Source organism: Neoarius graeffei, chromosome 14, assembly GCF_027579695.1.
Source record: "Neoarius graeffei isolate fNeoGra1 chromosome 14, fNeoGra1.pri, whole genome shotgun sequence".
Classification (NCBI taxonomy): Eukaryota; Metazoa; Chordata; class Actinopteri; order Siluriformes; family Ariidae; genus Neoarius; species Neoarius graeffei.
Window position 1 is genome coordinate 55,021,681 of NC_083582.1, and position 14,079 is coordinate 55,035,759.

A 14,079-nucleotide genomic window follows, 5' to 3' on the forward strand; every position below is an offset into this window, starting at 1 on the left:
TCAAAACGGCGCGTTGATAAACTCTTCCCTTGCCTACGTCAGCAAGGGAGATGATCCCCACGCCCCCCCTCTGGATTCCCACCCACTGTATGGATTGCCCGCCCAGCTCAAAAGTTGCCACCAAACATGGAAGTTGCGCTGTACATGGATGTGACAACACAGAAAGCAGTCTGTTTTTACTGCCGACGGGAGAGCCCCTGAAGACGCAGTGGCTTAATTTTATTTACTTCAATAATACGCCGTCGAGTCTACCTAAGACGGTGTATGTTTGTCGGAAGCATTTTCCTGATGAATGTTTCCACAACTTGGGACAGTACAGGGCAGGTTTTGCACATCAACTGTCACTGAAGCCTGGGTCCGTACCAAGCATCCCTGCCGCATCAGCCACAAACACTGAACAAGTAAGTGTATAACTGTTAAGTCATTTTGCCGTGTTTTAAAATCGGTGCCACGTTAGCCTTGCAATGGCTACATTAGCTGTGCAGCTAACCGCTTCCTGCAGTTAGCCAGGTACTCTGCGCTACAAAACCAAAAAGCATCCAGCATGCTCTGTTATAATAGCCAATCAAAACAGTTTTTACAAAGACACCCACATTCTTTTTTTTAAGTCACTCGTTCATTTTATTTGTTTGTTCAATAAAAACCCAAACATTTGTTGAATTTATTTTATTTCCTCGCGTCGCACCTTAATGACGTCAGCGCGCGGTATTTTTCCCTTCGCGGTTTGTTCCTTCTCTCTCGCCATAGTAAGACACCCACATCCACTTGTTTTGACCCACTGGAGGTAGCGTCACAGTGCTGTTAGCCAATCAGAGGTGACACGTTTACATGTCATGAATATTAATGATAAGACCCGCCCCCACCCTCTACCCTTCCCCGCCTCCTGCTTCTCATTAGCAAAACGACGCACTAGGAAAAGCGCTGAAATGGGGCTTTCTCCCAGGAGGCTATATCTACGTTCCAAGGGTTCATTTCGAGAAAGGCTGCGGATATAACATCCAGAAACCTCCACGAGCCCGTTTAAAGCATCAACAAACCACCATGCCATGGGACCTTTAAGTCCAATGGCATGAAAAGAACAAATGCTCCAGGGTTTCGTCATCAGAATTACAAAAGGTGCACAAATCAACGACAAATTTAAATCTTTGCTTAAGAAATTGGGCTATTGGATATATATTATTGATTATTTTAAAGTGAGTCTCTTTGACTTTAGGTGGAATAGGCGATTTTATGAATTTTGAATGAACGTTAGTCATAATGGATTGTGTATATTAGGCGATTTCTTGAAAAAAAAAAAGCTCTGCTATAATCATGGTAAATCTTTTGTTTCATAGCATCATTAATTAGTCTGTTGTTGCACTTACCATCTATTAACTTGCAATCATTCAGTTTTAAAGCTGGTAATGATGTAGTCACGTCAGAGTATAAAAGGGTATTTCTGATTAACTGAAACAGAGATAAAGGGATCAACTCTGTAAACCTTATTGAAATCCCTATAGGAACACCAACTCGGGTGATTTATTGCACTGTAGAAGTCATCATGTACATTACAGCATTTCAGTGGTAATTCAAGTAGAGCATCAGAAAATAGTCAGTGCATTAGCTTCAGTCTGAACATACTGACAAGAATAAAAAAGGCTTTAGCAACTGACCATTCTCGAAATATGGTTTATTTGAAATGTTAAATCTCGGAATTATACAGTATGTGCTACTGGTTTAACTGTAGCCAGGAAGGGGTAGCGTCTGTCCTTCTTTGGCTTCAAAAAAGGTATAAGAGAGTGTAATTGTGTCAACTCGAGCCATCCTGGGATCGTCATCAAACTCTGGGTCAATGTAAAAGAAAACAGGCATGTCCACCTCTTCCTGAGGGTTTAACCTCTGTTCTTCAAAGCAGAAGCACTGTATTGGACAAAAACACTCAGCTTAGTTTAATGGAAGCAATAAGAAGAGGAACTTAAAAACAACACAAAACATATAGAAAAATCTAGAATGGGAATGAATGGGAAATTTTATAGCTAATATGATCTTTAAGGGCGTCCAAGATTTATTCTGTACTAAATTCTGAGTTGACTTGCTTTTAGTTTAAACATCTTTCATCAACATTTGTTTCCTACATTACCCATAATGCCATTCAACTACCTGTTGATAGTGTTGCCAGTGGGATTGAGCCTACATATTTTGAGCTTCATCTCTAAAGAGAATGATGCAGTGGCACTTTAGTCCTTTAGTCTGTCCAGGTCTCTTACCTGCTCATCTGTATCCTCTGCTCAAATAGATCAGGTTCCAAAGCTTCAACTTTCACACTGATAAGATCATTAACACCATCATGCTTGTCATCTCGTGGCTTACCAACTAGCCAAGCTGAGTCTTTGCTGTAACTTAATGCAACAGCTTTGTAGAGCTGTAATGCATTCTAATACTTCGAGTCTAACAGGTTGTCTCTTCTCCTTTGAGATCACTAAACATTTTTCTCTTATTAAAAGCTATTGTAAAGCCATCAAGCCAATGTCCCTCTGTGATGTCAGAGTGGCACACAACCGTAAACTTGTTACAGGAATAACAAAAATACAGAACCAACCAACAAATTAGAACCAGAATCAGTAAACATATCACTATTTCAAAATAAATATATTTCATGTTTTTTGGGGGAGGAATTTTCTTTTTCTCTGAAAAAAAAAAAAGGAGCATAAAAAATAAACCCAAGTTAAAAAAACAAAATAAAACAAAACACCCCCCCCCCCCCAAAAAAAAAAATGTAACTAGAACTGTGAGTAAACTCACTATAGAATACCCTTTGCTTATGAGCCCGTCATCATATATTGCCATATGTAAGGGAATAAATTGAATTATCTCCCCTTTGAAACATCGGACCAGGACTATTTTCCTTCATGCACATCTTCAGGTGGTATACTGCAACTCTGTAAAGTTTCATCAAAATCCATCAAACTGTTTAGGAGGAGTTGTGCTTACAAGACACATGGACAGACGGACAGGGTGATTCCTATATTACTATATAAAGGACTATATAGCGAGCTCATTGGTAAAATGAAAAAACGCTTTCAGACACTAGTCCGTCACGCTGGTATTTATGTCATTACTGTTGCACAATTAAAATGTGCCATATCAGCCGGCTGGTGGGTTTTCAAAATAATAAATACATGCATGTATTTTTGTGATAAATACATATTACACATTATAAATACAATAATTAATAAATACAAAGTACCTGCATCTTTCAGGCTTTTTTTTTTTTTAAATCAAGGCTGAATACTTTCTTCTTTGCTGCTGCCTTTTATTAAATCACATTTGAGACATTTAATTTGACTTCTTTCAGCGCAACCGCAATGCATAATGGGATACATTGCTTGGTCAGTGACCATCGGTTGTACACTACTTTTCGTGATGCATTGTGGGATACTTTGAGTGCACTATTTAGGGTGTAATAATCCTCACTATCGTGTCGGACAGCACTACAAAATGGCATCCTCACTATATAGTGCCCTATGGAGCTCTTGCAGTCACGTGACCGAATCCCGGCTGGAATGTAAACAGCCGCCATCTTGTCGGTCAACAACACAGCTGAATATTGTTGCACTCGTGTACAAAATGGATCAATTTCAACCGATGGACTACACGGCTCATTTTTCTAATGAACAGATAATTAGATACATGTCTAAAATAAACGACCTACAGATTAGTGACCCTTATCGATTACCGGACGTAGTTTTCACGACCGTGTCAGTGGATATTGAATTGCCAGAGGTGGAATACCCAGATGTGTATAATTACCTCATTAACTTTCCCTCGCTGTTCAGTGGTGAAGCACTGCGTGCTTATAAATCTCTGGACAGTTATCTTTACAGAAATTCAGGATTTGTCAGCCCCCCTCAGATGTGGCATCTTGTAAACAAGAAAATAACAATCCTCATTGGACGGGTAAGTCACTTAAGTATTGAGTACTAGTACTGATACTAGATATATCAGTTGTATCTCGTATAGCACTGACCAGCCGATAATGGTTGAATATTTTATATTATCAGTTCGATCAAGTATCAGTAATCTATCACTATTACTGTATATATGGTATACCTGATAGCAGCAATCCATTTTGCACGCCTGTCAGGGTCCCGTGGCAGCCTATGAAACTTTCTTCCCGATTTCTGACCTCTCCTGTTGTGGCATTTATATGCCATACAACTCTCCGGCACTGTGGCACGGTAATATTTGCAGATTTGGGCGAAAAACAACGAAAGTCAGTGTCGGTAAATTGCGATGGCGGAAATATGGCGTTTGACCGACAAGATGGCGTCTGTTTACAGTCTGGATCGGCTGTGACGTCACATGCAAGTGGACTATACAGTGAGTAGGGAGCGATTTTGGACACAGGGCATTATTATGTTACATTCTCTACATTACCTGAATCTTGTTGAAGTACTGTCCAGCTTCAAATGGTACAACATTGTATGTAGCGATTCCTATCACAGGTTTATCCGTGGGATTCTGGGCTGTGTAAAATGCCAGGGCAGTTTCTCCTGGCACAATCTGAAAAAAAAACAAGCACTCAGGTCAATCTAGAATGAAAGAAAGCTCTACATGACCGGTCTCATCGACATTACTATTATGATGATTGTATGAATATTAATTTAAAAGCACAAAATATTAAGTAATAATTCATCATCGCACATAGATCTCTGACTGTTGAGGACGAAAGTTCCACTGGAGGCTGGCGTGTGTGTCAGCATTGAAGGTGACTTTAAGAATGCGGTCCTTAACCGGCTTCATTGTCTCCACTAAATCTGTATCGTGTCCTGCTGTCGCTGTGCCTCCCAGTCCAGATGCCTGAGGGACAAAACGGATCATTGCTAAACCATCTGCAATCAATTTGGTTACAGAAGAAGTCCGTGTTAGACTATTTTGATGTTCGCCTAAATGGCCGGCAAATCTGCAACGTTAAAGACATCCAGCACTGACCTGGCAGTACAGTCTGTAGAGTGGGACAGCGGCATATGACATGCCGATCATTCCAACTCCAGCTGCTGCAATATATGTTAAGATGGTCTTGTTTTTCCGCTTCCATTCTTCCTCCTGCTGTTGCTTCTGCCTGTGCGTTTTAGCTCCCCGTGTCTGGGTGACAAAGCGCTGAGGGGTTCTCCTGACAAACAGCTGGCTGCTGGAGGTTGCTGCTCCTCTGACTTTCAGGCTTTTAACACATTTCTGGGCTTGCTGGATATAGTGCTTTGCACAGCACTCACGGAAAGCAAAGGACAGTAACATTCCTTCCAAGATGGACAGGAACTCCTCTTCAGGACCGTTCTTTCACCAGGTTGTAGCAGCTGAAGCACAAAATAGTATACAGTATTGGAATAATGTTATAACCTAATAATAAAGAGAAAAACTTTACTGTGGAATATTGAGTGCTAATATGTCTAATTACTCTTCATTGAAAGAAAGCTCACATAAATTAGAAACATAATTAACCATCAAAATATCTCCACTATGCTTAAAACGTTCTAAGGTATCACATGAGCACTGACTAGTATACCTTATAAATATCTGTACAGTAATTTTATAACAATGTACCAGTATTTAAACTCATGGTTTCCAAAGTGTGGTCAATCCACGGGTCAGGAACACTACATACATACATGCATATAATCAGCCCTGTCAATAACTACTGGCAGTCGGAGATCTTGCCGCTGATAAATGCTCCATCACCAGCGACTCACAGTGCCCCCCCCCCCCCCCCCCCAAAAAAATATAAATAAATAAATAAATCTCATTATCTCTAGCCGCTTTATCCTGTTCTACAGGGTCGCAGGCAAGCTGGAGCCTATCCCAGCCGACTATGGGCGAAAGGCGGGGTACACCCTGGACAAGTCACCAGGTCATCACAGGGCTGACACATAGACACAGACAACCATTCACACTCACATTCACACCTACGGTCAATTTAGAGTCACCAGTTAACCTAACCTGCATGTCTTTGGACTGTGGGGGAAACCGGAGCACCCGGGGGAAACCCACGCGGACACGGGGAGAACATGCAAACTCCACACAGAAAGGCCCTCGCCAGCCACGGGGCTCGAACCCAGAACCTTCTTGCTGTGAGGCAACAGCGCTAACCACTACACCACCGTGCCGCCCAAATAAATAAATAATTTAGAGAAAAAAAAAATCTGTTTGTGTATTTTGTTGCTGGGGGGGAATCACATGGTTTGTTTGACTGAGATCTTTGTCATTAATGAAGAACAAAGTTAAGAGACAAGTAAAAAGTGACAATAGTATAAAATCAAAGTCCCTCCCATGCCAGGACTTGATCTTCCCAGGCAGTCTCCTGTTCCAGTACTAACCAGTCCCTTGAGTCACACTGGGCGGTGCAGACCTCTGTTTCAGTAGCCCTTGGCCTCTCGCCTATATTACATAGCTAGGGTTACAGTGTGTGTGCACGCGTGCACGTGTGTGTGTGGAGGGGTATTCCTCTGGTAACCACGAGAGTTTGACTCCCCACTCGCATCTGTATTGTGGCGTACCTCACCAGATGGCAGTAGGCACCATTTTGATAATGGTCTTTGGTATGACCCAACTGCAAGTAGAACTTGCAATCTTCTGGTCGAGAAGCAGACACACTAACCACTAGGCCAGCTCGTGGTAAAAATCCAGTTCTATACGCAACAGGCAATAGGATATGTGACAATAGCATAGCACCAGCATTCCACGATGGTCCCATAATCGAGGTATCGAAGTTTTGTTACAAAAGTAAAATTCTACAGAAAATGAAGGCAATTGCACACATTCGGCTCACGACAGCCAATATGTTGAAGTGGCAAGTGGACATTACTGACGACTTCGTCAACTTCATTACTGACTTCAAGTGAACATTACTGAAATCTAACGTTGCAAAAAGATCCAAAACGCAAGGTAATTAACACTGGACAAGTCTTGCAGTGACTGCTATTAGCATATGACAAATTATGCACAAAAAAAATGGATCGTGTCTTTACAATTTTCTCCAGATCCAGGACAAGTTTTAGAGAGATAAGGCAAACAAGCAATGCTTTGCTATATAAATATATGGGCTTGCAAGTATAATAGGGGAGAGCAGGGACACTTGGGACAGTTTGTATTCCCATAAATTAATTTCAGCCAATCTGGTTTTAAATGACATCAGAAGTTAGATGTTGCCTGTTAGAGTAACCTACTTCCTTTGGGGCCACGAAGCTGGACAGTGCAGTAAGGTCTGTGCACTTCAATATTTTTGTTAACCAAAACTTGTATTTTCTACTTCACCTCCACTCTATGGTGTAATGTATGCTGCTGAATTCAGGACTTGTTAGGAATTAAAGTCCGTAGCCTACAGTTACCAGATATAGTATTATTTATTAAAATTCTGAGGGGAAAAAAAAACACTTAAGGATTTTTTTTTCAAAATGGTCAGATGGAGAGAGCTGGGACAGTTCATCATGTTCCAGGTTTTTTTTTTTTTTCTTGTGGCTTACAAATATAAAATTGCTTAAAATTTTTTGTTAAAAATGTGGGCATGTACCTACATGAGGATAAAGCTTATTTCATTCCTAATTGAAAATGAAGCAGTTTTGTCTAGTCAGGTTTTGGGTAAACTGACATTTTTCTATTGCTGTACCAGCAGTGTGTGTTCATACAGTTCATATGGTACAGGTTTTGATAATAAATAAAAATTGAACATGTAGGCCTAGGTATTTTATTTGTGTTCCACGTCTCTCCACTATTGCCCCTTTTCCACCAAAGCAGTTCTAGGGCTGGTTCGGGGCCAGTGCTTAGTTTGGAACCGGGTTTTCTGTTTCCACTGACAAAGAACTGGCTCTGGGGCCAGAAAAACCGGTTCCAGGCTAGCACTAACTCTCTGCTGGGCCAGAGGAAAGAACCGCTTACGTCAGCGGGGGGGGCGGAGTTGTTAAGCCCAACAACAATAGCAAAACCGCGAAAGGTCACCATTTTTAATCGACAAGAAGCAGCAGCTGTACAAACGCGAAGTCATCCATTATTGTTGTTGTTGCTTTGATGTTCGCGCCAAGGTTTATGCAAATGCAGCAACATAACTGACGTATACAGCGATGTAACTGACATATACAGCAACGTAACTGACGTATACAGCAACGTAACTGACGTGGCTCCCCTTAGCACCCCGAGCTATGGAAAAGCAAACTGGTTCTCAGCTGGCTTGCAAGTTGAACAAATTGTGAACCAGCACCAGCACCGAACCAGCCCTGGAACTGATTTGGTGGAAAAGGGGTATATGTCCCAAGTCTCCCAACATAATGTTCCACGTTTCCTCTCATAGATAGATTAATAATAATAATAATAATAATAATAAAAAAATGTGAAGCCTGAAGGCCGGTATATATGTGACAAGCTGAGAAACTAATGTTGTGGTAAGAGGGTATAGTAAATGCTCTCTAATGCAGTATGAACGTGACGCTACCTGCAAAGAATTTCACACAATCTACAAAAGCTGTAAACTGGTCCCAGGTCTCCCCACTCTCCCAGATGGGGTATCATATGAGTAGTGAGCAGTTCCATATACAGGGTGTCCCCCCCAAAAAAAAAAAAATGTACTCACTCAATGCACTTATTGTAATTTAAAGAGTGAGTAAATTTTTTGGGACACCCTGTATATAAGATAAGTTAACCCATGATTGACCTATAAAACCTGCAAATAGGTCAAATTGGCATGAAATCATTTGACAGGCTTTACTTTCATTTTCAATAATTTTATATTTTTTCACATATTACCCACCTAAATCATGAGATAAAGAACATTTTGTTTACTCAGAGATGCACAATGTTGTATTGTGGATCACTCAGAATGCACCATTTTAAATCTGTATTTTAAAGTGCATATCACAGGTAAATTCAGGAGTAAGATCAGTGTAATTCTCTTATTTTATATTAAACTTTGGTCAAATATCTGTCACATTTTGCATTTTGTGCAATTTTTTTGACCTTGCGCAATACCAGAAAAATTCAGTTGAAATCAAGCCATTTGAGGCGAATTGGTCCGCCTCTGAAAAAAACCTGGCGTTTGGATTTCCCGGCAAACATTGATTTTCGTGACGTCGCGTGCGGGACGCCTCCCTCTGAATCCTACGTCAGCGCTGGTTTGTTTATGAGAAAACAACCTGGTGGTTTTCTGCAAATTTCTTCAACGTTATCGCGTAATTATTAAAATGGTTAACAGATGTATCGTAGGAGGGTGTAGCAACACCAATCTTGATGGGATTAGTACTCATCGTTTCCCAAAAGACCGGACAATGAGAGAGAAATGGGAGCGCTTGGTCTACACAGGCTGTGCACTGAAACTGTGCAAAGCTCGCGTAGCCTGCTGGCGCTTCCGCAGGTGACGTCACGAATCTGGCTCCAGACTCCCTTGGGATTTTTCCAGACGCGTTTTGTTATTTTATTTTTTTCTGCTGTAGACAGATGGCCTTGTGCAAAATTACCCTTCTGGATGAGTGTGTAAAGGGACATGCTTTCATATAAAAAAAAAACGAAATTGGTCCAGACCTGGTGGTTTGCACTTTAAGGATTGTCCAGGTGAGGACCCCCGGAACCCTCGCTTTTTTCACATCACAGTGGCTTTGGGTCTGTCTATGACTCTTTTCCAAATACTCCCTACTCCAAAAGTTACTGACAGGGCTGATGATATACATGTTATATTAAGTATTACTTTGATATTATTATTATTATTAATTAAATTTATTTGTTTGTCCAAAGTGGCTAACATCTGGACAGTTGGATTATGGTCAGGTAAATTTAATCATAATCGTATTATTTAAATCTGGGGTTCTCAAACTGTTTGTAGCCAGGGACTAATTTCATTGTTACATTCTACAGACACCTGTGACACAGATTTATCTCTCACTCACTCACACACACACACACGCGCTCCCTCCCTCTCTCTCTCTCTCTCTCACTCACTCACACACTCACTCACTCACTCACTCACACACACTCTCTCTCTCTCTCTCACACACTCTCACTCACACACACACACACACACACACACACACACACACACACACACTCACTCACTCACACACACACACACACACACACACACACACACACACACTCACTCACTCACTCACTCTCTCTCTCTCTCTCTCTCTGATGGAAGGTCATACAAAGAGAAAACTACATAGCTATCTAGTTTATCGCGTTCATTTTACCTTTGCTAACAGTTAATGTCGATAACCTGCTTGATATACTGTATTGGAGTTATTAAACAGATTTAAGATAATGTTAGAATACAAGAGAGTCTTACCTAAAGCAAAACACAGCACTGTTTACAACCCCTTATAAACCTGCAACCTGTATCATATAAGTTGGTCCCACTATGTCATTACTCCCCCGAAAACAAGCGCTATAACATTAGTTCCGAGAAACTGCTTCTTCGTCTTCTTCGCCGGACACTTGAAGCTGTGCATCTATACTGCCACCTCGTGTTCTGAAATGAAATGATACAGCATACATTGGACTAAACTGCTGAAATGATAGAGACGCTGCACTTCTTCACGCAGTTCACTTTTCCTGCCTGTCTGTTTGACGGACAGATAATCAATTTATGTTTAAATATCTGCTATATTTTTACCAAGAGTGTTTAGAATTGAATTTAGTTTTATATGAGCAAGCCAACCTCTGTTTGCCCTTTTCAGTTAGCTTTCTGACTATTGATAGCTGTTGGAAATACATCCATCCATCCATCCATCCATCCATCCATCATCTGTAGCCGCTTGTCCTGTACAGGGTCGCAGGCAAGCTGGAGCCTATCCCAGCTGACTACGGGCGAAAGGCGGGGTACACCCTGGACAAGTCGCCAGGTCATCACAGGGCTGACACATAGACACAGACAACCATTCACACTCACATTCACACCTACGCTCAATTTAGAGTCACCAGTTAACCTAACCTGCATGTCTTTGGACTGTGGGGGAAACCGGAGCACCCGGAGGAAACCCACGCGGACACGGGGAGAACATGCAAACTCCGCACAGAAAGGCCCTCGCCGGCCACTGGGCTCGAACCCGGACCTTCTTGCTGTGAAGTGACAGTGCTAACTACTACACCACCAAAATACATTTATAACTCCTTAAAACTATTTAATTAAATCTACATGTCTACATCGTATACTTGTGAATATAAGAGAAATAAATATGCAACAAAATTATTAATTCACCATCATGAATTGTTTTATCCTGGTCAGTTGGATTCTGAGAAAATCCCAGGACCACTGAGAGCAAGGATTGTACACCCACATTCACAGCTAGGACAATTACACAGAACCAGTCCCCACCTACTGACATGTTTTTGGAAGGTGGGAGGAAGAAAGAGCACCTGGGGGAAACCCACACAGACACACAGAGAACATGCACAGGAAGTGCATACGGACAGTGAGTCTAACTCAAGATCAGGATCAAACCGGAGACCTTGTAGCTGAGAAGCAGCAACACTACTTACTGCACCTTCATGCTGCCTTTACCAGACATAAACAAACAAAAATAAAGAAATGGAAAAACCAATATATATATATATATATATATATATATATATGGGCGGCACGGTGGTGTAGTGGTTAGCGCTGTCGCCTCACAGCAAGAAGGTCCGGGTTCGAGCCCCGTGGCCGGCGAGGGCCTTTCTGTGCGGAGTTTGCATGTTCTCCCCGTGTCCGCGTGGGTTTCCTCCGGGTGCTCCGGTTTCCCCCACAGTCCAAAGACATGCAGGTTAGGTTAACTGGTGACTCTAAATTGACCGTGAGTGTGAATGGTTGTCTGTGTCTATGTGTCAGCCCTGTGATGACCTGGCGACTTGTCCAGGGTGTACCCCGCCTTTCGCCCATAGTCAGCTGCGATAGGCTCCAGCTTGCCTGTGACCCTGTAGAACAGGATAAAGCGGCTAAAGATGATGATGATATATATATATATATATTTTTTTTTTTTGTGTGTGTGTAGAATGTTGTTGACACAATTTTATTTATTATTGACACAAAAAGTGTAAACTAGAGTGCTCCACATACAGGCATGGACAAATTTTATATAAAACAGTTATTCCATGAAATCAAGTCGTACATGAGCTGATAGCTGACGGGGCGCATAGCACCGAGTTGGCTATAAGCCATGTATGACGAAACTGACTGGAATAACTGTTTTATTCTATCCACATTCACTGGATTTTGAGAAACAGAGCATTTTTATTTTTATTTTTTGCAAAGTTGATAAATAAAAACTTTATACTAAACATCCAACAAAACAATTTCCGCTTAAATTTTAAACAAACAGGCAAAATGACAGTAGCAATTTGTGAAAAAATGCTACAATAATAATTATTGAAAAATAAAAAAGAGACAGTCTTACCATCAAATACTTTTATTCCATATTTTGTAGCTTTTTTTGTATTTTTGAGGTTTTTTCCTTTTCTTCTGTATTTCTCTATATGTCACTCATGAGGAAATCAATGAACTGATCAATTTGGGTACTTTTTGTTTGTGAATGTGTCAGAACAATAAAAAGAACTTCACATGTTGGCTTAAAGATATGAAATTAATCTTCTCGTGTTAAAAAAACTCAAATTTATCATACAAAATACATTGCAGATCTGAGTGACATATTTACTGATATTTCATTCTGATGACATCACTCCCAGTGTTTTCCCGCTGACTAGATGTGCATTGTCAAAATGGTGAACCGGTTCAAAATGAAAATTTTTTTTGAGTAACTTGCATTTTTTGTGTGTGGATGTGTTGATATAATATAAAGAACAGTACACGGTGGCGCAAGGATATGAAGTTCACTTCTCGTTCACTTTGCTCACTCGTGATATATACATTCACCACTCGAAGATAAACTTCATACCTTCACGTGACCAATGTAATACCATGTTTTACAACCCCGATTCCAAAAAAGTTGGGACAAAGCACAAATTGTAAATAAAAACAGAATGCAATAATGTACAAATCTCAAAAACTGATATTGTATTCACAGTAGAACATAGACAACATATCAAATGTCGAAAGTGAGACATTTTGAAATTTCATGCCAAATATTGGCTCATTTGAAATTTCATTACAGCAACACATCTCAAAAAAGTTGTAACAGGGGCAATAAGAGGCTGGAAAAGTTAAAGGTACAAAAAAGGAACAGCTGGAGGACCAAATGGCAACTCATTAGGTCAATTGGCAATAGGTCATTAACATGACTGGGTATAAAAAGAGCATCTTGGAGTGGCAGCGGCTCTTGGAAGTAAAGATGGGAAGAGGATCACCAATCCCCCTAATTCTGTACCGACAAATAGTGGAGCAATATCAGAAAGGAGTTCGACAGTGTAAAATTGCAAAGAGTTTGAACATATCATCATCTACAGTGCATAATATCATCAAAAGATTCAGAGAATCTGGAAGAATCTCTGTGCGTAAGGGTCAAGGCCGGAAAACCATATGATCTTCAGGCCCTTAGACGGCACTGCATCACATACAGGCATGCTTCTGTATTGGAAATCACAAAATGGGCTCAGGAATATTTCCAGAGAACATTATCTGTGAACACAATTCACCGTGCCATCCGCCGTTGCCAGCTAAAACTCTATAGTTCAAAGAAGAAGCCGTATCTAAACATGATCCAGAAGTGCAGACATCTTCTCTGGGCCAAGCCTCATTTAAAATGGACTGTGGCAAAGTGGAAAAGTGTTCTGTGGTCAGACGAATCAAAATTTGAAGTTCTTTATGTAAATCAGGGACGCCGTGTCAGTCAGACTAAAGAGGAGACGGACAACCCAAGTTGTTGTCAGCGCTCAGTTCAGAAGCCTGCATCTCTGATGGTATGGGGTTGCATTAGTGCGTGTGGCATGGGCAGCTTACACATCTGGAAAGACACCATCAATGCTGAAAGGTATATCCAGGTTCTAGAGCAACATATGCTCCCATCCAGACGACATCTCTTTCAGGGAAGACCTTGCATTTTCCAACATGACAATGCCAAACCACATACTGCATCAATTACAGCATCATGGCTGCATAGAAGAAGGGTCCGGGTACTGAACTGGCCAGCCTGC

General features: G+C 41.1%; 1 protein-coding gene across 1 annotated transcript; it reads right to left on the reverse strand.

Annotated features, from left to right (window-relative positions):
- Positions 1 to 1,481: 1,481 nt before the first annotated feature.
- On the reverse strand, positions 1,482 to 10,426 carry LOC132897794 (cytochrome c oxidase assembly protein COX11, mitochondrial). The gene is made up of 5 exons (XM_060939022.1): positions 10,301 to 10,426; positions 4,972 to 5,333; positions 4,684 to 4,839; positions 4,417 to 4,542; positions 1,482 to 1,899 (listed from the first exon to the last, which is right to left on the reverse strand). Exons 2-5 carry the CDS (start codon positions 5,272 to 5,274, stop codon positions 1,717 to 1,719), a joined length of 768 nt encoding a protein of 255 aa, XP_060795005.1. The 5' UTR covers positions 5,275 to 5,333; positions 10,301 to 10,426; the 3' UTR covers positions 1,482 to 1,716.
- Positions 10,427 to 14,079: the final 3,653 nt, after the last annotated feature.

Coding starts and splice junctions, on each gene's coding strand:
- LOC132897794 (XM_060939022.1), bottom strand. CDS start 5,274: ATGTTACTGTCCTTTGCTTTCCGTGAGTGCTGTGCAAAGCACTATATC. Junction 4,543..4,683: donor CTCAACAGTCAGAGATCTAT/GTGCGATGATGA, acceptor TTTTTTTTTCAG/ATTGTGCCAGGAGAAACTGC. Junction 1,900..4,416: donor AGTACTTCAACAAGATTCAG/GTAATGTAGAGA, acceptor TGTCCAATACAG/TGCTTCTGCTTTGAAGAACA.